We start from the raw sequence: 24,926 nt of genomic DNA on the forward strand, positions 1-24,926 counted from the left end.
AAAAAACAGCAACCATTCATAACTATCAAATAAAGCATAGGTAAAAGAAAGAAATGAATTAAACTGGTTAAAAACGTATTTGTTAAATATATTTTTTGACCCCGATGAACAACATTCTGATTCGATGCCATATTCATTTTATTCAATTTGGCCGCAATTGTAGGTTTTTGAGATACTGGGTCACCCGAGGACGCGTTAGAAATATAATTTTTGCAGCCATTTGTCTTTGCGTTCCTATTGGTTGCCCTCAAACGACGACCCTTGTAATCTTCTTCTGATTGGTCAAATTTCAACAGGACTTTCCGGGCGGAAAAGAAGTCGAGCTGTGATTGGACAATCCGTCTGCCTAAGATGTTTGGTACAAACGGATAACATCTTCGAGTCACTGCAGGGCGCCGTCGCTGCTGCATGTCTTGTTTACGGTAAGGTCAGTTTACTACGCTGCGGTCCAGCTTATCATTTCAGGTAAGTTTCTTTAATCCTGTTTAGCTGCTATAACAATTTGCGGCTAAACTACGAACAGAAGTTTAGCTCCCCGATAAAAAATGGTCGAACCTTTGGAGATGACAGTTCTTTGGCTACGACTATTGCCTGGTGCCGTAATTGACTGCTGTACACTGTGAATATCGGCGTCAGCCAAGGCATGCATTGTTGGCAGAGTTGTCTTAACGCTCTACTTCAGATAAAACGCAGTATATTTTACGACAACCATTTCAGTGGTTGAGTCAAGATTTGCTGTGGTTTTCGTACGTTGGCTCATAAATAAAAGTTTGAATGTGAATCTGTGATTTCCAGCAAGTAGACGTCGCCCAATTTTGATGGAACAGCCGTTTCCATTCGATTAAAAGCGATGACTGGATTCCTTCGTGATGGAATAGCAATAAAACTACGGTGCATTTCCCTTTTACTGCTTTCTTGTTTCTATCAACTTATGTTAGATCTAAGCTTAGACAACTTTTTTCTAATGGACTCGAGGCGCAAATGAAAGGATACGGAATGCCAACCACAATGACTGGCATAGATTGGGAGCTGAAATTCAAAGGTTGAGAACCGAGGGTTTGCCTCCAATTGTACTTTTTATTATAATATTAATTACATCGTTGCAATTTTAATTATTATAATTGGCGTTTATCAATTTTAAAATGATGTACTGTGAGCAAAACGTTTATTTGCAGGTCTCGCCAATGCTGCACTTAAAATCTAATTATTTCTGCGTCATAACTAAGCATGAAATTACTATGAGAAATTAAAATCTTTTTTTCACCACGTTGATAGGAATTTTTCTAATGCACAATAATCAATTATTGTTTTCAGTGATTCCTGTATTGTATTAACGTTAACTATATTATTTGTACGTTTTGTTGCTTTTATTTGATCATTTAGTAGGCTATAATATCAAATATCCAAAATTTCTGTTTAACTGTGTTTTTTCCTGGCTTTATATGATATTAAATCTAGACTTCTGCTGTGATGCTATGTTATTGTCAGACATTTTGTGTATATATTCTAAAAACTTGTTATTATTTTTTAATTTTTTTCAATTGCAGAATAAAGTCTCATCTCAGGGTTTAGCAAAGTAAGTGAAAAATCCATTTCAAGACTTGCTTTCAAATGCTGATGTGCTGTTTTGGTGCCCCGCATGTTTGTTTTATTTTTCATTGTTGTTATTTACAGAGAAGGCCAGACAAGGAGAGGGAAAAAGAGAGCGAGAGAGCAAGGGGATGTTGACTTATCCCTCTGACTCACTCACTCAGATAGTTTGTCCAATGGATGAAGATGCTATCCCCCCAAACCCTTTCTGTAGTGCACCTCCCCACAGTGAACCTGCACCACCTTTCCTCTCCCTTTCCTCCATCACTCCCAGGTATAGTTGTCCTGGCACCTCTTGCTTTATTTTGCTCTTTGTATAATTTCCCCTTCTTGCATTAGGGCACTTTTTTTTTTCTTTATGAAAGAATGACTTTACGATCTGTAGACACATAGTGGGATTACGCAGATTGAAATGATGACCGATTCCTTTAATATCTTTAAATGTTCACAGTTTTAGTTACTAAGTTACTAGTGTTAATTTTCATCTTATATGTGGCATTTAAGGGGCTTCTATATAGCGATGCATTTTGCAGATTTGATTATCCTGATGTTTTTTAATCCAAGTGTCTTCAGCTGCCACCTGGGATAAATGGCACAATCTGCCTGACCTGAGGGGTGTAGTATGAATCAAGAGCAATGGGTTAAGCTTCCAGTCAGTCTTCATTTTCTGTTCATCATCACTTTTGTGTGAAAAAAGGTTGATCAAAATACATCAAAAGCCTTCTTTTATGCGAGCTTGCACAGACCGTGAAGCGCAAACCTTGGGTTAACAGACCGTTCATACCCACAGTTGTGATGCCTGTTGTTTCAGCCTTAAGTTTTAGGTTTAGTCAAGGCAGCTAATGCAAAGAGAGCCTGGCTATAATATTGAACTTGCTTTGTCGCACCCTAAAGTGCAGACAACCACTAGTGTTTAGCTTTAAATAGCCTCTCCAGACAGCAGGTGGATCTGTGGAAGCTTGCAGGTAGACGAGCTTAGGTGGGATTATCTGTGTTTTTATATGTATTTAAATGGCAGAATCTGTTAACCTGGTTTGGTGTAAAATTTGTTTAGGATGTTGAACTTTAATTGTCAGATGGCCTTGTAGCTATCATATTTATGCAGGCTGGATTTCGCATCTTTTCTATTCCCGTTACACTGCATGTCTTTCATCATAACTTGGATAAATGGGTTTCTTTTCTTTTCTTTTTTTTCTTGTTTTATCCTTTCACAGCCGTCCAAATGATGGAATATCTGGCCACAGAAGGAGTGGTCGCATTCAAGGCATCCGAGCTCAGACTCCTAAAAAACAAAGTAACACAGACAGTCAAGCGGCTCAGAGACCGACTAAACAGAATCCGTCCCCCACAAAGAGACAAAGAGAGAGTGGGATTATGGTAGGTCTCTTACATAAAGTCTTTTCGATGGTCTTAGGTAATGAAATAAATCAGTTAACACACCATCTCTCTCATTTATAGGTGCAAGCGGCACAATCTAAGCAGTCGAGAGTGGAAGGAACAGATGCACACGACAACCAAAACAAGGTAACTGTCTGATTCTCTGAGATACGTTTTCTTATCACATAGCTCTGTAAGGAATAGATTAAAAGACAAACTGAGACAGCCTGTCTGCATGTCCTCGGTTATATTTTTTTCAGTGTCTAATCTCTGCATGCAGACGCTGTACAGTAGACCTGTACAGTGAATGGGGTGTGAGGGTTAATTGAGCGATTTAATCCTCCTTCACGGTCTGCTGCATCTGACATAGACAAGCAATCGAGTGTTATAATGTGACCTAATACTGTGCAGACCGCAGATTTTTAATGTAACAATGTTTTCGTTGCAGAAGAGTATTTGTATTACAATTAAATCCAGAGCCAACAATATATTATAACTAAATAGGTTACTGAGCTACCAAAATTGGTATCAGCTGTTTACAACCAATTTTGTCTCACCAAATTTTTAAAAATGAGCTTCTTTTAATTTTAATCTACGCAGTGTGATTTTATTTTATTTTTTTTAATGAAATATGAAGGGAAAACTGGGGAGGAAGGAGGGACATGAGACCCAATTATTTGTTATAGTTATGCAAAACATTATATGGAAAATTAGTGGGGAAAATTTTTTCCTCTATAAGGAGCAGCATTTAAATGTTAGCTTGTTAGTATAAATGCTCAGCCAAGCACACCTTAATGTTTATTTCTAAAATATTTATGTTCTTATTTTGCAGGATGGATTTGATTTTGGCTTTACAGCAGAATGGCAAAATAGGTAAGTGTGACTGATGATTTTTCACAGTATGTATAGTGCGTAGCCATTTAGTAGTCTTGATTTAGGCCTTCTTTTTTATCTTATCCCTTACAACTTCATTAAGTGAATAATAAAATATTTGTAGTGTAGTAGTTTAGCGATTGTAATCAAAATGTACTGTAGAAATCTCTATTTCTGTGATTATTATGTTATTATATTTGGATATTATACAATTCCTGACTTTCTCTGGAAATCAAAATTGACTTTTTTTTGTTTGTCATAGGCAAAAGGACCAAAAACTCCCAGAGCAGAAATTAAATCTGTCTCCAGGAGAAAATGTTGATAAACTGTTGGATGAAAATGTCCCAGAGAGTCTTGATGCCGCCAAATCTGACATGGATACATGCGGGGATGTGGCTGCTGGACACACTGCTGAAAATGCATATGCCCCAAAGGGATGGGTGATCGGCCCGTTGTTTCAGTCGTTCAAGTCAAAGATGGCCAGTTTCACAGAGATAGTCATGAGTCCTGTTAAACTTTTCCGAGCCAGCAGTCCTCCACTGTCAGTGGACCATTCTGACAGACTCGATGAGCTAAAGGCTGATGGAACAGCTGATGTTGAGCGTTCAGAGCCAAGCAGTACGCTTCATCCTGAAGGACAAAGTGAAAATGACAATCAGCACTGCAGAGCTGATCAGAACGAGCTCACTAATGTAGGAGATGCACAAAACACACAAACTGTTTCTCCTAAATATTCTAAAAAATTAGATTTTGATGAGGATTCAACAACAGGTTCAGAAATCGTTGATGAATTTGCAGTACACCAGAAGGAAAAAACCTCACCTGCCTCAGTGCCTTTGCCACACTACCCCTCACAACTTGGTGTTTCAGAGTCTGTTGGCTCCTCTGTCGTTTTACGGTCCTCTGCCAGTGTAAGTGCCTCTTGTGAATCCAGGTCAAAGATGTGCATTGCTTTGGTGGACCAGAAATTCAAGACTTCTGTTCGTCTAAAACCACTTTCCAGAAAACGTGCAGGAAATAGATCTGGCTTGAAGAGGGTTGACTTCAAGGAAGAGTCTGACCCAGAGGTCAGCAAGAAGCAGCTTTCTTACCAGACCCTGGACTCAGATGACCCTGAAAAAATGCTGTCTTCATCTTTCTCAGTTTCTTACGCTCAGCCTGGCATGGACTGTTTTCAGCCTGATGGTGATGAAAAGAAGGAGACTGAAGAAAGCTGCAGCTTGGTTCAAGAAAGCCTCCAAAAGAGTCTCGATGACAGTGTTAATAAAAGGACTCTGAGGTCCAGTTTAGATCTGCAACAACAGGAGTGGCGGCTAAATCAGGATAAGTGTTCAGTTTCTGGTTTTGTGAGAGAAAAGAGAGGGTTGAAACTGAACTGTCATTCCCAAGACTCTGTAAAAAGAAAAAGACTGACACCAGATACACATACAAAAGTTACACAAAAGCAAGAGTTATCAAACACAGCTTCAGGGAGAGAAGAAATCGAGTTAATGAATGAAGAAGCACCGAAGCTTGGAAGACAGAGACAGTCTGTTTTTGTGTCAACAAGAACGACTAGGAAAGGAAAATCTGGTCAAGAAGTGCTTGGTACAATCAATGAAGCTGTGTTGCACTCGCAAACTGAAAGTTCCCCTGATGCTATGTTGGTTTGTTCACTGGATAAAAGCACTGGTGTGGCAGAAGACAACCACATGAGCTGCAGAATCAAAGCAAGCTCTGCTACTTCATGCAAAAGGCAGAACAGAACAGTTATTAGTAATTCTGATGTAAATATTGATGCCAGTATGGATCTTGAAACTACTGTAGCAATCACTTCTACAAACCAAGATGAGCTGTCGTCCAAAGCGCTCGTCCGTCCTTGTATAAAGCAGCTCCAGAATACAAGTAAGTGCAGGAATATTAACAAGAAGCCACAGAAACGGAAATCGCAAAATCAGATAAGTCCAGTGACAGAATCAGACAGCCCTTTGGTGTCTACCTCATCGGTACTGTCAGTGGGCCTAATGGAATTCGTGCCTAAGGATTTTAATACCTCTCAACATGCTGAAAAAGGAAAGGACTTGATAAGAGGGCTGAGCCAGCCGACTAAGAGACCCAAAAAGGGTCTTAGAGGTGCTACTCAATCATGTGTATCCAGTAGGACTCTAGAGAGACAGCAATGTGTCATCAACCTTCAAGAGAGTCAGTCTAAAGAAAGTAAAAGTAAAAACTCAACGGAGACTGTATATTTTGAAATGACTCCCTTTGAAAGTAATTTCCACCCCCTTCCTTCACCTTCACAACTTCATGTGGACTCTCTTTTAAATAATGATATTAATAATAGGCACACTCAGAAGAAACTAAAGAGTTCAGCTTCTGTGGCAGAAGAAATATTTCACACGGACTCTGAAGTTTTTAATGAAGGAGGTGTCAGTCTCTCTAGGCTAAGGTCTAGCACAAGAAGAGCTAGCATAAAGCCCAGGCAAGCAGATAACCAAAGGAGAAAATGCCGAGTTCTGCACAGTAGGACACGCAAAAGTGAAGAGGTGACAAACTCTGTCACAATGGATGATGTGAATCTAGCAACGTCAGGTGCACGCTCATCAGAAAACGGCTTCTCACACCGCCTGTTACGCAGCTACTCTTGCCCAGAGATCCTCTGCCTCCATCCCCATGACACAACTTGGACCTCACCACATCCCAGCAGGACTCTCACATCACACCAGTCCTCCCACAGTCCTTCTGTCTCTCAGGCGCAGAAATCCCTGCGGCGGGCTCGACGACACACAGTCTGCAGCGTGGAGGTGGAGAGGGAGATTGCCCCCCTGTGTCTTCGTAAAGAGGTGTACCCATCTAGAAGATCTACCCTGTACGACCCCATCACTCATCACCTGTCTCCTAGTATTGCACTTTCCCCCAGCACCTCCGTCTCTGCTCTTGCTTCCTGCTTCCTTTCAAGCCCCCTGGCTTTCCTTTCTAAGAGGTTTGACAGCAAAGGAGTTGCTGGCAGTCTCAGCACTTGTAGCCATGTTTCCACTCCCTCCTCCGCTTCATCTCTTACATCCCCATTAAGCTCCTCCACATGGCACCATTCAAGAACAGATTCCTCTGGTGCTGCCGTGGATTCTAGCAGCAGGTAACATTCTTCGTTAAAGTCTGTAGTATGTTTGGAGGTGTTAATGCCAAGCTAATATTAACTCTCAATTTCTCTGAAGTGGGAATCCATTGGAGTGTGAGACTGAGAGGAGACAACAGAGTGAGGAGGAGGATGATGGCGAGGAGACAAGTTCTTCCAGTCAGGAGTTTGAAGATGGCGGGCTAAGAGAGGAAAAGGCTCACTCTGATTCTGAAATTAAGGTACACGTTATTTAAAATAAGGTGACGGGGTATTTACAGATGTGTACTGTACAATTTACAGTTTGTTAGTTGCCACTTTCAGCCATACTTTTCTGAGATCACTGCTGTTATTTGTGCTTTATTGTATTTTTAAATAATCGTTAATCTCTTTGTTTATCTCAACAGATGGTGCAAAAGCATGAGGAACGAAGAAAGGTGTCCTCTATCAGAATTCGGAAAACTTTACCCAAGCCTCAAAATAACCTCACACCCATGGGGCTGCCCAAACCCATCAGGTATGTGCTCTATATAAATAGGTATCAGGTTTTATTTCACTGTTTCAAGCATCACTAGGCATCAGTTATGTTACACATTTATTTATATATGTGTGTGTGTGTGTGTGTGTGTGTGTGTGTATACATACACAATGTGTATATATATATATATATATATATATATATATTTTTTTTTTTAATTACATGGTGCTATTTATTAAACATGTTTATTAAGACACTAACAAATTTAATATTTTGCCAGCATTTTTCTTTTGTTATGTTGTGCATTTTTACACTTGAAGGATGGAAGCTAACTGTGGACACAAAAAGCTCAGATGATGATTTTTTTTTCCTTTTTGCAAGCTTTGATTTCAATTAGCATGTAGCGTATATCTTGACTTAAGTATATGTGTGAGAAAGTGTACTTGAAGTAAAACTTGCAGCGAAAGGGGGAGCTCGCTATAAACGAGCGGTATGTAATAATGAGTGAAATGAGACTGTGGTAAATGCATCGCAATTTTCATTTTATTAATTTTATCCTTTTTTTTTTTTTTAATATATCAGAATCGGAGAGACTTTTTTAATCCCAGAGGGATTTATTAATCGCAGAAGAAAATTGATATATATTGGTAAATTCAGGATCTATGGTTTGCTTCAAAATCAAAAAAACATTGATTTCTCCTAGCTCCAGTTCAGTTGGGGCAAAAAAGTAGGACAGATTCTGACTGATCTACCACTGAAAGGAAATTTATGTCAGTGCATTTCAGCACATGCGAGTTTTCTATTGATGTCTCTTTGATCAATAGAGATGCTCCAGCAGTGGTTTGTCTTTTTGTTCTGTTACATTACAGGCTGAAAAAGAAGGAGTTCAGTTTGGAAGAAATTTACACCAACAAGAATTTCAGCAAACCCCCTGAAAGGTAAGTTTGAGAGAAGCAACCACTGTTCCCTTAATTATTCCGTTTCTGAATATGTCTGCTTCACGTCTTATCGCCACTCTTTTCCTTAAGGCAAAGATAAGATTCTGCTGTGGTCCTATTCACAGCCTACAGGCAGCTTTGCAGACTGCTGTCTATTTGTAGCAGCTGTTTACTGTCACCAGGATGCAGGATCTGCAGCTCTGGGCTACGCTTGCTTGTCCTGTTGTTGGTACTTGCTTGCTGTGAAGAAGAAGGAAGTTATAACAAATAAATGGCTGAAGTCAAACAGAGATTTTAAAAACAGTCAAATTTAGGGCTGTTAGATATAACGATATATATCGGATGACGATATTAAAACATCTATCGTTTCATTTTACGCTATCGTTTGTTTCGTGGTGTCTCAAAATAAACTGTTTACCGCAATATTTTTTTCATCGTTTTGATGGTCACTGTAGTGGTTATATTAATTTCTTAAAGTTCTCTCTTTCTCTTATATTTAATATAACCACACTAAGGACGGACAAGCGCCTGTTTTTATGCGTTGTCGTTAGCAAACCATCGCGTGTCCGCTTGTTTATTTTCCACATAAACCTTTCACAATAAAGCTCAAGATCTTGTTGAGACTTTTCAAAATGAACTGAATCGCATGAAATAGTATGCAGAGTATTTACTAATGATAAGCAAAAAAGAGCCGTCAGGTGCTAAAAAATAGACCTTAGACTCAAACGTTAGCACAGGCTTTTCCCCGCAGCACGCCGTGTAATAAATACTCACAAAGAAAACGGCGGCCGTTACAACTTATGTCTAAAAATGTATCGTTTCATGCATCGGTTAAAAGACTCGACTCCAGGTACACGACGCCCAGCTGGAAAAACTTCATGCAAGTTGAGCTGCCCAAGATTCACAGAATTTACAGAAAATGTTAAATTTTTGTGATTTATGTCGTTATTGGGATGATAAATGTCTTATATCGGGATATGAGATTTTGGTCATATCGCACAGCCCTAGTCAAATTTGTACTTCTCCTCAGACTTTCATATTCTTTGTGTATTGCCTAATATTTGAAATATCACTATCAGTCTTGTATAAACTTGCTGCATTAATCAAATCCTGCTTGGGACACAGTATAGTTTAGTAAAGAAGGTTAGTCTAACCAGAGGGTGGCACCACAGGAAAAGTCATATAATCTAAATCAGCTGAATCATTCTATTAGAAATGAAAAGGTGTGGTGAGTGTGTTTGTGTGTGTAATCAATTTTCTGCTGCTTTACCTCAGTGACCTGACTGGAATTTTTCACTTGCATTTCAGCCGGTTGGAAACCATATTCGAGGAGGTGCCTCTCAATCGCAGGAATGGCTCTGAGTCCTGGTTTGGTCAGAGGCGTGTGAAACGATTTTTAGAGTTCCTGGAGGTCGGCGAGGTCAGAAAACCAAAGAAGCCACTTGTCGGAGTGAGTAAAGCAGGTATTTCCACTTCCAGGCCCCGACGAGGGGGCTTCCTTAAAGACGAACCGTCCCTCAGCGTGCAGGATGTGGACTCGCTGCTCTGTGCGAAGCTGGATCAGCTCAATTTGTGGTTGATTCATGATCAGAAAGACAGCTGACCGATGCCTCTCAGGTGACTGTTTTGGCAGCCATTAAAAACCAGATAATACTGTCTATATAAATATTTCAACATGAAGATTGAGTGTGCCAGCAACTCTTTTTGTCAACACGGTCTGTATAAATGTTGTGGTGGCAAGTTCTAAATGAAGAATGTTTATTCTGTAGCGTTTGTAGCCTGAAATTTGAAGAACAGTACATGATAGCGCCGTTAAAAGTATTGCCTCATAAACGTGGTTAAGAATGTGTAAAGTAAGTCGTTTTTCAATCATTGCCATCGCTGTCCCTTCTTCCTTTTAGTTACGATCCGTCCATGATGGATGAAAACTGTTAGCATCAGCAAAAAAAATCAACAATATGAAAAGCCAAACTCCCTGTCAGGGTGACTCAGTGCCATTCACTTACAGTAACTGTGTGTTTGATAAGTGATAATGCACTTTGTGTCTGATTTCTCCAAGTGCATTTGGGCCATTTGAGTTGTAACTTTAAAAAACAAACAAACCTGAGATTTAAATGTTTATTGTTTAGGGGGAAAGGAGATTGAAGTGTCACAGTTTTAATAAAATTGAAAGCCTGAAATCATAACCTCAAAGGAAGAATGGGTTACGTTTTTACACCAGAGATGTAAAGAGCGAGTCTTAGGTGCAAATGTCAGTGAGGAGGTGCAGCAAAACCCAGCGCATAAATGCGATCAAGTTGTATTTTGTTTTGTTTCTGTCTGTCTGGGTGATAGGTGATAATATGGTTCTCGACTTAAATCGCCAGCATTTATATAGTTCTTAATTATTCGTGTCAGTCTGTGGGATCTGTGATATGATGAAATTGATCCAGCCTTAAAATTTCTCGTAAATTTAGGAATTTAATCTTTGGTGTTCTTGTGGATTACGACTTCCTTGCTAGCCTATTCACCGAGAATGGCCCTAATACACAGAATCCTAATCAGCTGTCTGTTTTTGGAAGAAAGCAGTCAATCACCTTAGATGTTGTGACCTTACCACATCATTGTAAGTGGTTATATAGGCAGCTATTTTTTTTTTTTTTAATTAACTAAATGCTGAATACAATATACTCTTCAAGGTGCCAGGTGGAGATTCATAGTCACTGGACTCGGTTTCACAACCACATTTTGTACAATCGGTCGTCTACATGTAGTTTGGACTGCATACATCATTGTACTCAGCTCAGGGCAGAGCCTCAGTGAATGGTTTGTGTTTGTGATTTCATACCTGTGGAGCTTTCTTTTGTATTAAATGTGCCATAAAGACAATATGACTCTCCAGTAAGCATTTCTAATGATTACTGGAAGTGTCCACTGCTGTTTTTCCGTGGTGTTTATATTTGCATTGCAAGTATTAACTTGTCATTAAACAGCCTATACGTGTTTATTATATATTTGCCAAATGTTAATGGGGTTGCCTTAACTGTAAAAATGTGTTTAAATAGGTGTTTTGTCTGCACATTTGTAATCATTGGTGGGTTTTTTTTGTTTGTTTTTATCTGTGCGTGTTAAAATGTTTCTAGCAACTCAGAGCACAAAAGTCATTTTATTATAAAATTGTTTAATGTTTGTATAAAAGTGCAGCATATATACATTTGACATTAATAAAGCGAATACAGTAACAATGCAATAATGCCAATGTGGTACACCAAGAGCAGGACCTCATAATGTCCTGATGAAACACTGCCACGATCACTGCCACGCATTTTATATCCGGTAGAGACTCAATCCTGAAGTTATTCGTTGCTATAATTGAGTGACTTGTTGACTGATTCATTAACTTTCTTAATATCTGTAGTTATCTACAGTAAGACAGTTAAAGTGTAATGGAGAGTATTAAAGTTTGGGTAATTACTGGAGCGTAACAGGTGTAATCTTTGATTTATAATGTATATGTGTGATATTGTGTCACGTTCTGTAACTATAGGCAATGCTGGATTTTTACATTTGCAGTTGGAATTGTCCACATGTTCATATAATGTCAAATAAATATTACAGCATACAGTACAACAAACAGTTTTAATACATTTAATACGATTTTCAGCTGTGTTTGTTCTTGTAAAGGCTGATTAGAACGCATTCAAGCTAAACAAATTTAGTATTTTTAAGGTTATTGTAACGTTTAGTTACTCCATAGCTTCAGTGATATAGTTGATCAGAATCTTTAAAGACACTCCCCTGGATGTGCTCCACTGAGGTTTGTCAATCAAAGCCCAGGTTTGATAGGACCAGCACCAGTAATACCAGTGTCAAAGAAGCTGACACCAGGATGGAAACCCATGTCACGATGGAGATGATGCTCCATTTTTTGGCCTGTCTTAAATACTTTGCAGCTCTCCTTTCGCTTGTCCGGTTGGCTTTCTCAGCTTTGTCAGCATTCTCAGCCTGGTGAAGTAAAGATGTGACAATACTTTTGATTTAAAGATCATGCCAAACAAACATGATGAATGACTAGTGTATAGTTGTAAAGAGATGTAGCAGATAAGGTGTTTGTCAAATATAAACATGCTTATCCTCATAAGAAAGTTTTCAAATGCTGGTTTGCTGTAGGTTGCCTGCCTGCAGAGAAAATAACATACCTTTACAGAATAAACCAAGGCTGGGACTCCCAAGCAGGAGAACCCACAGATGATACTAGAGATGGCCAGCTTCCTGTGGTACTTGTCACTGCAGCAGGACGCAGCAGAGTCCTCACCGACACAGATTACTTGATTACCAGTGTCCTCAGGTTGGTGAACACCTGTTCCTGGTACAGAGTTCAGCGGGAGTGCTTCCTCTATCGGTGCATCTAACTGATATGGCTCTGACATCACTGCAAAATATGCCGTCAAGTTAGAGAAAGTTTAAACTCAAAGACAAGACGTGGTAAGCTGTGTGAGACAACTTTAAGCCATGTAAAGATTCTGTGTGCACAACAGCACTGGAAGGATAAGTTAATGGTTTCAGTAGCTGCTTGATAAGAATGTTTGTTTAATGGATAAAAAGGAGTTTTAAGGAACTGGTTTCATTCTATCTGCTGGTTTCACCCTGCTTAGGTAAATGTTTATTTTGTTATTGCTCTGGCTTTTTGACTTATACATTACACTGCATTAATAGACAGAACAGTCCAAATAATCATCAAAGGCTTTAATCTATTAATTCTTTTAGCTATATTGTCCTTAATTTTTCAAATCAGTCTTTCCTTTGTGAAACTGGAGCGCTCGGGGTGAACTGTTGTTGCTGACCATGTGGCTTGTGTTACAATGAGTTGGCTTGGGGCAGCTTTAATAATTCATTTCCTACAAGACTGTACAAAATCCCACTTAAAAAATTTATATGAAATGCCTTCTGCATGTCTAAATATCCCTCTCCATGACCACCTCTTCCCTGGGAATACCGAGGCATTCCCAAGCCAGATGAGAAATATAATCTCTCCAGTGTATCCTGGAGCTGCCAAACATCTCAGCTAGTAGACAGTCCCTCCTGAATGATTGAGCTTCTCACTTCATCACTACAGGAGAGCCCAGATAAAATTCAAAAAGGAAGAAGGCTCATTTTGGTCACTACCCACTGGTGTGTCCAAAGCTGAATAATAAGCTGTAATAATAACACAAGTCAATTGGTTGGGCACACAAGTTCAGCGGCAATGCCCTGGACTTATGCATGAAGGAAACCAGGACAGTCCCGCAACATCCAGAAGCTTAAAAATTCATGGGGGTAGATTTGGTGAACTCAGCCACAGTAGTGAATGAGCCATCCTTCTTGTTCCCAGACTCTTTCCTCTAAGCAAAATTGGGATATAGGACATTAAAAGTACTCCTTCTACTTTCTCACCATATGCTCAGTTGAGGTTCTCCTGTCCATGCTCTGACCAAACTCCCCCCACACCCAAGTTTCTCCTTAAGCTATTGATAGAGCTGCACTGGCTTGGCGTGCTGGCACTCATTATCTGCCTCCTGAGTCCCACAAACCAATCAGATTCGACCCTTCTTCAGCTTGACAGCTCTCTTCACCTCCATCTGATTTGGGGTTTCCCCCCAAAAGGCCACAACCACCTTATGGCCACAGCTCCATCAGCAAAGAAGGAGCAGAACAGTATCTATTTAGACTTAATGCCTCCAGCCTCCTTTGAAATTTCTGCTGGAGGTTTGAATTGAGGACTTTGTGGAACCAGGTGCTCCCAGCACCTCCCAGCACCCTCTTGCTATATGTTCGTGTACACCAGGTTAGTCCAGCATCCATTCCCACCATCAAATCAGCACCGCTCCTCTCTTCACCCTAGTCTAAACATGTTCTGCAAAATATGCAAAATTTGTAGTGTATTTTTTTAAGTGCGTGTGAGAATTGTTTTGGGGGGGAGTGGGTATTTTCACAGGAAATAAAAAGTATCCTGTGAAAGGTGTAACATGAAGAGGATGATAGGTATCGATGTTCCCTGTTACCTAAAAACAAAACAAAAGAAAAACACTCCCTCCTCTCTAAAAACAAACCAAAAACTTGAAAAACTTGATTGGCTGGTGCAATCAAGAAAATGTATCAGCTGAGTGTTGGACTGTAATATTACACAGTGCTGTGAATGATTTGTAATAAACAGCAACTAAATTATGGCCTGTATCTTCAAATATAGTGAAATACTACAGTAAATATGAGTTGATTGAGATGGTTTTAAATTACAGTACAAACCTGATTTCTTCGGTCTGATGTCACTCCTTCAGCGAAGCAAAGGTTGTCTGGTTTCTTTTTAGGGTGATATCAAAGTCTTGAGATGATAAGCAGGTATGTTCTCTCCTCCTTCTGTAACCTGACGTGTCTTCCTTTAAAATATGACAGTTGAAGTTTAAAAATTTCCACAAATGGTCATTCAAACACCGTTCGCCTGGTTGTAGGGCGACGACATAAACCTGTGTTTCTACCATGTACGTTTCTGAATGACAGGACTGTGCACGAGGAAGGAAGCTGCGCCTGATAAAGACTGTAACTGGTTGAATCTGAAGGTGGCACCAGAGGAAAGGTCGTGTTATCTGAATCAGCTCTATCTAAATTGCTTTATAATAAGTAGGAAAATAAGTGTGTCATTCATAATATAGTCTGTACTATATTACCTTACCCCTGACTGGAACCTGTCACTTGTGTTTCAACATGCTGGATATTCGAGGTGCATGAATGGTTCTGATTTGGCCAGAGGTCGTGACATTTTGAGGTAGTTCCTCAAAGTCGGTCTAGTTTGTGTTACCAGGTTTAATAAATCTGCACAAACAAATTTCTGGTGACTGGTATGTTTGTATTAAATCATAAAATGTTTTTGTTTAGGTTTTCTTATCACACCATAGTAAACAGGAAATGGAACAGCTGAGCAGGAGGGGCGCAAACCTTGTGCCAAGCATCAGCAGCAGCTCGGTGTTCAAGATGGATGCATCATGTGGGGTCCCAGAGTCATTATTCCACCCCAGGATTAACACAGATGATTGCAGTGCTGCACGAGGCTCATCCAGGCATTTCTTGAATAAACACGTTGCCAGATCATTAGTGTGGTGCCCGGGAATGCAGAGCTCTCTGGAGGAAAAGGTAAAAGCATGTTCTCAATTTCAGAGAAACCAAATACAGGCACCACCTCCAATCCATCCATGGGAGTGGTCTAGCCATTCATGGTCCAGACTCCACCTAGGTTTTGCTGGCCAATATATGCGTCACATAATGGGTCCAGTCACTACTGACGGACTCCCAGGAATCTTGGATTGCATGGACTGGCTTTTCCTGTTCCAGTTTCTGATTACACCTCACACAACCACAGGCATGAACCCCAGATAAATTGTTGATGAGGAGAAGTCCTCCTTCACCCAAATGTGGGAGCCAAAGTCGCCCAGCCACATGGGTGACCTCTCCAAACGCCCTGATAGACTGAACTATTAAAAGAATGTGGTCAGTACAAGTAACACTATACATTAAAAAAAAACAACTTTGTCATGTATTAATGAGATACTGTGAAACTATTAAAATATTTTGTTTTGTACGCACAAATACTTCAATCAAATCAAAGCATAAAAAATCTGTCATTTTATTAGAAAACAGCTTGTGTTAATGCTTGTATAAAAGTACAACATGTATATATATACATTTGACATTAATGAAGTAAATATTGTAACAATGCAGTAATCCCATGGCAATGTGACATTGGGTTTTTTTAATGAGTGCATGTTAAAATGTGGATGAAGACCATAAAAGTTTCCTCATTTTATTATAAAATTGTTAATGTTTGTATAAAAGTGCAGCATATATATACATTTGACATTAATAAAATAAAATAGCAAGAACAGGACCTCATAATGTACTGATGAAGCACTGCCCCAATCACTGCCTCGCATTTTATCTCCAGTAGAGACTCAATCCTGATTAACTTATGTAGCATCTGTAGTCATCTACAGTAAGAAAGTTAAAGTATAACTGTAAGAATATTAAGGATTGAGTCTTTACGGGAGCAGCTTTACATTTAAGTAGCTTTACATTATATATAACAGCTTTAGTCTTCAATCTATAATATATACATGTATGTTTGCATAGTCCACGGGTCAACAGATGGTTCAATAAATATCACAGCATATAACAAAAACAGTTGTTAGACATTTAATACTATTTTCAAAGATGTTTGTTCTTTGTGTAAAAACTAAAGGAGCTAGAAAAGTATAAATTAGGACAGCACCCATTTCAGCGTAAGAAAAACCAAGAAAGACTTTTTCCATTTAATGTAACCTGTAGTTTCTCCACAGCTACTGATTCAGCAGCTTCCTGCTCTCCACTGTCCGTCTCCATAAACATCAGCAGAGACACTCCTCTGGCTGTTCTCCTTTGAGGTTGATCAGTCAATCAAAGTGGCGAGATATGAGCCCAGTGCCAGCAGCAATGGAGCTGACACTAGAACGGAAACCCACGCCACGATGGAGATGATGCCGCATTTTTTGGCCCGTCTTAAATACCCTGGAGCTCTCCTGTCTGTCGCCGACTCGGCCTTCTCAGCTTTGTCAGCATCCTCAGCCTGTTAAAGTAAACACACGACAACATTTTTCATTTAAAGATGAAATCAAAAAGAAGAAGCATTTTCAGAATCAGAATCAGAATTTATTTGTCACATGCAGGTTGCCCCGCAGTAAAATGAGACACTCCCCCCGACCTTACACACATAACACAGACATTACATGGGGGTTACAAGTCGGAGATCGGCAGAGTTACGGAAAAAAACACTGAAATGTGCACACAATGGGAAGGTACAAGAGGAAAAAAAGAGACCTCTACTCATGCTGTGCTTCCATGGTAGGACAGCATGAGAACAGGAAACAATAAAAGCACATGAATGTTCACAGCACAACATTGTGAAGACATAACACGCCACAGGGGTGGGTAGGGGATGAGGAGTAATCCCAGGCAACACAGCAGCCATCCTGCCACTGCGCCGACTCGCCAGCGCGGGCCCAGACCCGCCTCGTGTTCCCAGGAGGCAACAAGCATCGAAGGCGTTGGAAAGGGAGGGGGAGATGAGTGAGTGCTTATCAGTGTAAGTGTGTGTGTGTGCGTGTCCATAGTTCAGCTGAGACAGTGTCCTTCACCCTATCAGGCTAAGTAAACAGCCCTCCAGCCAATCCAGGTGGCCTTGCATGGGATGGGGAGAACAGTCATCACACAGTCGTTATCAGGGAGTGTTTGTCCGGCTTCAGCCTTGGGCCTGCAGCTGGCGCCGTGGTGGTGTCTGCATTTTGATCCCGAATTTGTTGATTTTCTTTTCATACGAGCAGCTCACGAGAATTTTCAAAGCTGATCTTCAACACTCTGATGCTGGTCTCTCGATCTCCCGTTGGAGAGCCGCGAGCCTCCCCATGATGGTATCAAACTTCTGATCCGTGGTGTTGTCATTCTTTTGATTCTGAGACCTCACAACTGCATTTTATTTCAGTTTCTCTTATTTTAAGGGAACGTAATAATTGAATATGTAGATCTGAGGAGATGTGAAGGTTAAGATGTTTCTCATTAATGAGCTGTGTGTAAGTGGAAGCTGTGTTTTTGCTGCATACTCTGATGCTGTTCTCATAGGATTGGAAACAAATCCAGAGTGCACATTATGAATATACGCATGCAAGTTTATATTCTTCTGATTAATCTCACTATTGCATCATTCAAATTGCAATTTGTTTAGTTCTTGCAATGAGAAGAAATTTTCTACTTAAATAATAATTTTGGAGGAATTTGAGTTGCGGCAGCCTCAAATAACTTCTGCAGAACATTGCTTTTCTTACAACATGAAGATCACACCCTCATTCACTGCACCGTGCCTGGTTTAGGGCAAGTTTTTTAACACACCTGTGCGAACAGGTGATTGTACAGCTGAAAAACCCTTTTAAATTGAAGAAGAGCTGCATGAAGAAATCTGGTTTCCAACAGGATTTACTTGCCCTTGTCTTGTGTCAAATAAGATTTGACTAAATCATCCCAAACCAGCCGTGGCAGTTAATCTAAGTATGGTTATTCTCATAAGAGATGCCTTCATGTACTCAGAACGTGACTTAAAATAAAGTACCTTGACAGAATTAATCAAAGCTGGGACTCCGCAGCAGGAAAACCCGCAAATGATGCTACAGACGGCCAGTTTCCTGTGGTACTTGTCATTGCAGCAGGACGCAGTAGAGTGCTCACAGATTACTTGACTGCAGGTTTCCTCAGGTTGTTGAAGACCTGTTCCTGTTACAGTAGTCAGTGGAGTACTTTCGACGTTGTTTTGATAGTTCTGGGATGACTCTGACATCTCTGCAAAATATGACGTAAAGTTAGGGAATGTTTGACCCAAAAGACAAAAAACAAACATCTCAAACATGCTTAAACATTTTGTGTGCACAGAAACACTGAAAGGACAGTTTAATGGCTGCTTGTTGGACATGTTTGATTTTTCAAGATAAAAGCAACTTTAAGGAACTAGTTTTTTTCAAAGGACAAACCCTGCTCAGGTAAACCGGTTTTCTCCACCACTGAACAAAACTATTTAGATTCAGATTCAAAAGAATTTAAAATAAATGTTTCCTACAGGTTTAAACACGCTCTGCAAAAAAATGTAGCGTATTCTTGAGAGTGTGAGAATGGAATTTTTTTGAGGACTGGGTATTTCCATAAGAAACAGAAAGTATATTTTGAAGAATGTTGCAATACAGTGAGCAGCGTGCGTAACAGTGTTCCCCTGTTACTAAAAAATAAAAAATAAAGCAATAGCTTGAAAAACTAGCTTGGTGGGCAGGTTGTTACGGCAAGTTGAAGCCTGAAATGTTACTTATCTAGCCTCTGATTTAAAAGAGCCGGGCGGACGACACCTACCCGGTGTGCATTTTTTGGTAAGAGATGAAAAAATGTATGAGCCGAGTGTAATATTACACATGCAGGGCTGTGAATCACTTGTAGTGAAGAGGGAGAAAACTCCGTCCACATGAAGGGTAAACAGTAAACATGAGGCGATTAAGTAAGCTTTGATCAAACACTGCTGTACACCAAAATCTTAAAGGTGGTTCTACAAGGCAAACAGAGTATTAACAACTAGGGAGATAAGATTTTTTTAATCACTATGACGACCACTTAGCCCGCATTCAAAGGCTGAAATCAAGTACGAACCTGAGCAAGTTTTAAAAAGCAGTGTCCTGAATCCAGACCTCAGTCTGATCTTTGTTCAAAGTTTGTCCGGCTTCTTCTCAGAGTGATATCAAAGCCTTGTTGAGATGATGAGCAGGTCTTTTCCAACTCGAGCTGCCTTCCTTTAATATGTGAAGATTTCAGTTAAATATTTACAAATGGACATCCAAAGAGTGCTACTGTGATTGTAGAGAGACGACATAAACCTGATCTGTTCCTGTTTTACACAAGCTGTTGAATGACAGGAAGATTAGCCTTTAGTGAAACTCTGTTTGCGACTTCCACTCCCATTTCCCCCTTTACTGCCCTGCCCTCTTTCCCCCCCCGTCTCCACTCCCACTCATAAAATGTGTCAGCTTGTTATTACCTCACAGTGTTGCGTTAGTTCTCATATTTTATTTCAGTTTAGATTTTCCTTTCTCTTCCTCAGTTGTCGCACTGATACATAATGCACAGACTTACAACTGTTTCTTATTTCACACCAGATTCCAGAAGAGCTGAGAAAAGGTGTGTCAGAACTTGTAATGCCTTCAGGTAAACCTGAGATTCCAGTCTGCTATCTATTTTTAAATTGCCCATTCCTTTGATTGTACACTTGATTTTCTTTCTGCTCATCACAGCAGAATCAATCACTTTTAACACACCCTGCTTTATTCCAGTCTCCTGACCCCCCCTCTACTCTCTGACCTTCGCATAAGATACATTCTTAAACACTGATGCAACCTGAGAGCATTTTTCCAACATTGACCCCACCCACTGTACACAAATACGGCTGTTCCCTGAGACTAAAAAAACTGCCGTGACGTTACAATCAGGGTGCTGTTTGTTCTGTGTCATAGTGCCAAGCATTTAAAAAAAAAAGACTGCCAATATGTTACAACGGGGCGATCGTGGCTCAAGAGTTGGGAGTTCAACTTGTAACCGGAAGGTTGCCGGTTCGAGCCCTGGCTCCGACAGTCTCGGTCGTTGTGTCCTTGGGCAAGACACTTCACCCGTTGCCTACTGGTGGTGGTCAGAGGGCCCGGTGGCGCCAGTGTCCGGCAGCCTCGCCTCTGTCAGTGCGCCCCAGGGTGGCTGTGGCTACAATGTAGCTCACCAGTGTGTGAATGTGTGGATGACTGGTTGTGTAAAGCGCTTTGGGGTCCTTAGGGACCAGTAAAGCGCTTTACAAATACAGGCCATTTACCATTTACTACAGTTAATGTAATGACCCTTTCATATCTCTAAATATAGCAACGGCATCTGGCTGTTTCAAAGCAATAAAATTGGTTTACGGAGTTGTAATTGAGCAAACCTAGACTGGGGAGAGATCACTGAATAAAATATTCAAATGAAAGTATACAAACAAACTACAATAAAGTTTTATGACATAATTTTGTGGTAAATTCTGTCCTGTTAAAAGAAAAACCTCTGCTGTGTCTAGGAGCGGAGAAACAAAAACATACAAGTGACGCAGTCATCCGCACTACCCTACATCCACAAATAGCTTCTGGCAGGAATATGCAACTCTGTAACACAAATAATGGAAAACAGCCAGAATCTGGAGACAAGTAAAAGTACCCCACAGAAACATTTAAACACCTTGAACTGTTTATTCTTCAAATTTGAAAGATCTACGTAAGTAAACTGGATCAACTAAAGCAGAGAAGATACATAAGATAAACACTGCTGTTATATGTAAACAGTAACTTTATTGAATGATGGCAAAACAAAGTCAGAGTAGCCTTTTTATGATTTTTGCCATCAGCAGGGTGTGTGTGATTTCTTCTCATTTTAAAGGTAATTAAGGCAGGATGCAGGGTTCAGGACAAGCAGCCTATAAGTCTGCTGCAAAATAGCAGTGAGCAAATATCCTGTAGTGGCTGAGTAATACCAGAAGAATGTGACTGGTAAGTTTCTTCTCCAGGTGGATCATTTAAACCACCTGTGACCTGTTACCGCCCACATTCCTTTCCTGCATTAACAATACGACTGCAACTGTGTGCAATAAAACAACATATGTTTTGTAGATGCACAGTTACAGTTCTGTGCAATAAAAATGTTTAGGTGCAAGTTGTACAGTAAATATATTTCCATTCTCCCCAAAAACTGCAATAAAATTATTACATATATTATTAAAAATAGTTTGAACCCTATGAGATCTAACTCACCTATGGTAATGAATCTAAACCTTAGCCTTTGCTATCTGAATATATCATTCTCATTTATTTATTTATTTATTTTTGACACTAGGGCCGGGGTCAAACTCAGTTTTACTCATTGCAACTCATTTTACAGAGGTCTAGGCTGATTATCAGAGCATTCAAAGTCTTAACAGTTCCACATCTTCACTTGAACCCATCCTCACACCCCTTTTTTTGTACTTTTAGCTGTTTATATAAGGGCATTTTAACCACTGTAAACACCTCGTGACAGTCTGGTATTTTTCCTGCCTTACTTAAATCTTGCTAAACCACATTTAAAGAAAAACAGTCTAAATCTGTCTGTTGTTAATAACTGCAGACACATAACTAATCTTACATTACTTTGTAGAATTTTAAGGGAAAAAAACCATCCACGAGTTACCACTGACACTACACTATGAAGATTTCTAATGATTTCTGCAATGTTGTAACTACAGAGGTGGGCAGGCCAATGGAGGGTGGGACTTTGGTGTTTGTCTTGGGAATTTTAGCTCATGTGTCATACCCCATGACAATTACGGATTAACTTACACCAGTTACCATGGTCACTTGATTAACAATCACAATACGTGGTTGTTAATTGAGTGTGTCATAAGCGTGTGTCATCAACTATGTCTGCTGACTGACACACTATCAGTTTCATTGATGTTGATAACAGTATGGCTAAAACCGCCTTCAGTTTAACTTTGATCAGAAAGCGGTCCTGACCACTGGAGTCTCACAGATGCTGACCTCACTTTGCAGATTTCCTGGGCCACATCATGAACATTGTTAGAATCTGATTTATCACCACAGAGATATAATAATAATAATAATAACAATGGATTGGACTTATATATCGCTTTTCAAGGCACCCAAAGCGCTTTACAATTCCATTATTCATTCACTCTCACATTCACACACTGGTGGAGGCAGCTACAGTTGTAGCCACAGCTGCCCTGGGGCAGACTGACAGAAGCCAGGCTGCCATATCGCACCATCGGCCCCTCTGGCCAACACCAGTACGCGGTAGGGTAAAGTGTCTTGCCCAAGGACACAACGACCAGGACAGAGAGCCCGGGGATCAAACCGGCAACCTTCCGGTTACAGATGCGCTTCCCAATATAAATATAATATATAATATATAGATATTATATATAGATATTATATAGATATAATCAGTGTTGGGAAGGTTACTTTTAAAATGTATTCCATTACAGAATACAGAATACATGCCCCAAAATGTATTCTGTAACGTATTCCGTTACGTTACTCAATGAGAGTAACGTATTCTGAATACTTTGGATTACTTAATATATTATCATGCTGTTTACAACTACGTGAATGTACTATTGTTGTGATTTATTACTGTTACTGCAGGTCCGCGGCTCCGAACCGTAGTAAAGGGACCTCTGACTAATACGGTGGGTTCTGTGTCGGGCTTGTAGCCGAAAACTAGCTCTACTTTGTTGTCTGGGTCAACTTTGCTAGCGAGAGACAGAGAGAGGCCTTGAAAGGCTGCTCCAACAGAACTTATTGTTTTTGGAGGAAAACACGAACACAGTGTACAGTCGAGTCTTAATAGCTTACTTACAACTGGGCTCGTCAGGCTCTCTTCTTGGCTGCAGTGGTTATTATTATATTTACATGTTTCCAGCTCCCGTTTTTGCTCGATGACAGCTCATACTTTTCCTTTTTCTCCCTCCCTCGCTCACAGACACATAACGTGTATGGCAGTCCATTCTCCCTGCAGCACGGACTACACTGCCCATGATGCTACATTCTTTAGAGCTATACTTGTAGCATTCTGCCTATTAGCTTAGCACAACAACAACAGGCGCTCTCTCACCCAGGAAACACGCAGAGAGAGAGCGTCACCCTGTAACCATGGCAACCGTAACGCTGCCGCCTGGAACAACAGAACGTAGCTGTCAAACAAAACCCAAACAGTCCTGACCCGCGACAATATGAAACACGGAAGTACCGCAGTGTAATCCATTTATTTCAACAAAGTAACTGTATTCTAAATACCACCTTTTTAAACGGTAACTGTAACGGAATACAGTTACTCATATTTTGTATTTTAAATACGTAACGGCGGTACATGTATTCCGTTACTCCCCAACACTGGATATAATAAAGATTCAGCAGTTATCATGTAACTGAATAACTCATCCGTGTATCTCTAGTTTGCTGGATGATTGCAAAGCACTGCTTACAGGAATCTTAAGAAACTACCTTGAACAACTAAAGCCACAGCTTGCAAAATTATAGGTAAATATTTAACTATGTAACTTCTATAACTATTTATTTATAATTGAAAAAATATATTTATCTATATGTACTTCTGCATCCAAAGTTTTATAAATCACTTTCCATCCTGTATTAAAACTTTTAAAGTTAAATTTTATATTTCAGTAGCTCTCTGGCATGCTCATAAAAATGATGAACTATGAACCCAGGTCTTTACGAACACTAGACACGCTTTGGCTTCAACATTTTTTCCTGGTCTACTGCTGATTAGTTTCTTATTGAATTATTTCTTTATCAGTTTAACTTCTGTGCTTCACATAAAGCATGTCTTTCTTACATCCGCAGGTTGAATTATATTAGGCTTACAAATGTCCTTTTTGATAAAGCATATCGTTAGGGCTGGATCAGGTGACCCTGATTCTTGCCTTAGAATTGGCTTAGGCTACTAGGGGCTTCCAATGATGCATTACTGTTTCTTCTTCACTGTGTGTTTACACACCTGCATTTAATTCTGCATTTAATCATTAGTTAATATTAAACTCTGGATCTCCTCCACAGTCTGTCTTTTGTCCTGTTTCTCTTCCCTCAGCCCCAATCTGTCACAGCAGATGGTCACCCCTCCCCAAACCTAGTTCTGCTAGAGGTTGCTTCTTGTTAAAAGGGACTTTTCCCTTCTCACTGTTGCCAAGTGTTTGGTGAAAGGGGGTCATTTGATTGATGGGATTTTCTCTGTGTTATTGTGAGTTCATTACCTTGCAGTATAAAGTACCTTGAGGCAGCTGTTATTATATTTGGCACTACATAAATGAAATTGAATTAAATCAGTTTTACAAAGTGTCACAGCTATAATGTTTGTGGTAGTCTGAGTATCTTGACTCGACTTTAATACCAGTAAAACAGGAGTAAACACAGCAGAGCACAGGTGG

General features: G+C 40.0%; 2 protein-coding genes and 1 long non-coding RNA gene across 4 annotated transcripts; 1 reads left to right on the forward strand and 2 right to left on the reverse strand.

Moving 5' to 3' along the window:
* Positions 1 to 331: 331 nt before the first annotated feature.
* prr14 (proline rich 14) lies at positions 332 to 11,954 on the forward strand. 2 transcript variants are annotated; one of them, XM_006803034.3, is made up of 11 exons: positions 332 to 422; positions 1,548 to 1,576; positions 1,675 to 1,864; positions 2,805 to 2,967; positions 3,049 to 3,114; positions 3,800 to 3,840; positions 4,103 to 6,955; positions 7,035 to 7,176; positions 7,342 to 7,451; positions 8,282 to 8,350; positions 9,659 to 11,954. In XM_006803034.3, exons 3-11 carry the CDS (start codon positions 1,722 to 1,724, stop codon positions 9,951 to 9,953), a joined length of 3,882 nt encoding a protein of 1,293 aa, XP_006803097.2. In that variant the 5' UTR covers positions 332 to 422; positions 1,548 to 1,576; positions 1,675 to 1,721; the 3' UTR covers positions 9,954 to 11,954. The 2 variants fall into 2 exon arrangements, with proteins under 2 accessions (XP_006803097.2, XP_006803096.2); XM_006803033.2 differs by having other exon boundaries at positions 355 to 465.
* LOC118455119 (uncharacterized) lies at positions 11,522 to 14,834 on the reverse strand. Its single transcript, XR_015719002.1, has 3 exons — positions 14,612 to 14,834; positions 12,529 to 12,761; positions 11,522 to 12,334 (listed from the first exon to the last, which is right to left on the reverse strand). It is a non-coding gene; the product is annotated as an uncharacterized LOC118455119 (long non-coding RNA).
* Positions 14,835 to 16,003: 1,169 nt separating this feature from the next.
* Positions 16,004 to 19,840, reverse strand: LOC148103014 (transmembrane protein 265-like). The gene is made up of 3 exons (XM_087840362.1): positions 19,568 to 19,840; positions 18,492 to 18,718; positions 16,004 to 16,958 (listed from the first exon to the last, which is right to left on the reverse strand). The coding sequence occupies exons 2-3, from the start codon at positions 18,714 to 18,716 to the stop codon at positions 16,782 to 16,784; spliced, it is 402 nt and encodes a 133-aa protein (XP_087696488.1). The 5' UTR covers positions 18,717 to 18,718; positions 19,568 to 19,840; the 3' UTR covers positions 16,004 to 16,781.
* Between the last annotated feature and the right edge of the window lie 5,086 nt (positions 19,841 to 24,926).

Source organism: Neolamprologus brichardi, chromosome 4 (assembly GCF_056152115.1).
Source record: "Neolamprologus brichardi isolate AB-2024 chromosome 4, ASM5615211v1, whole genome shotgun sequence".
Lineage (NCBI taxonomy): Eukaryota > Metazoa > Chordata > Actinopteri > Cichliformes > Cichlidae > Neolamprologus > Neolamprologus brichardi.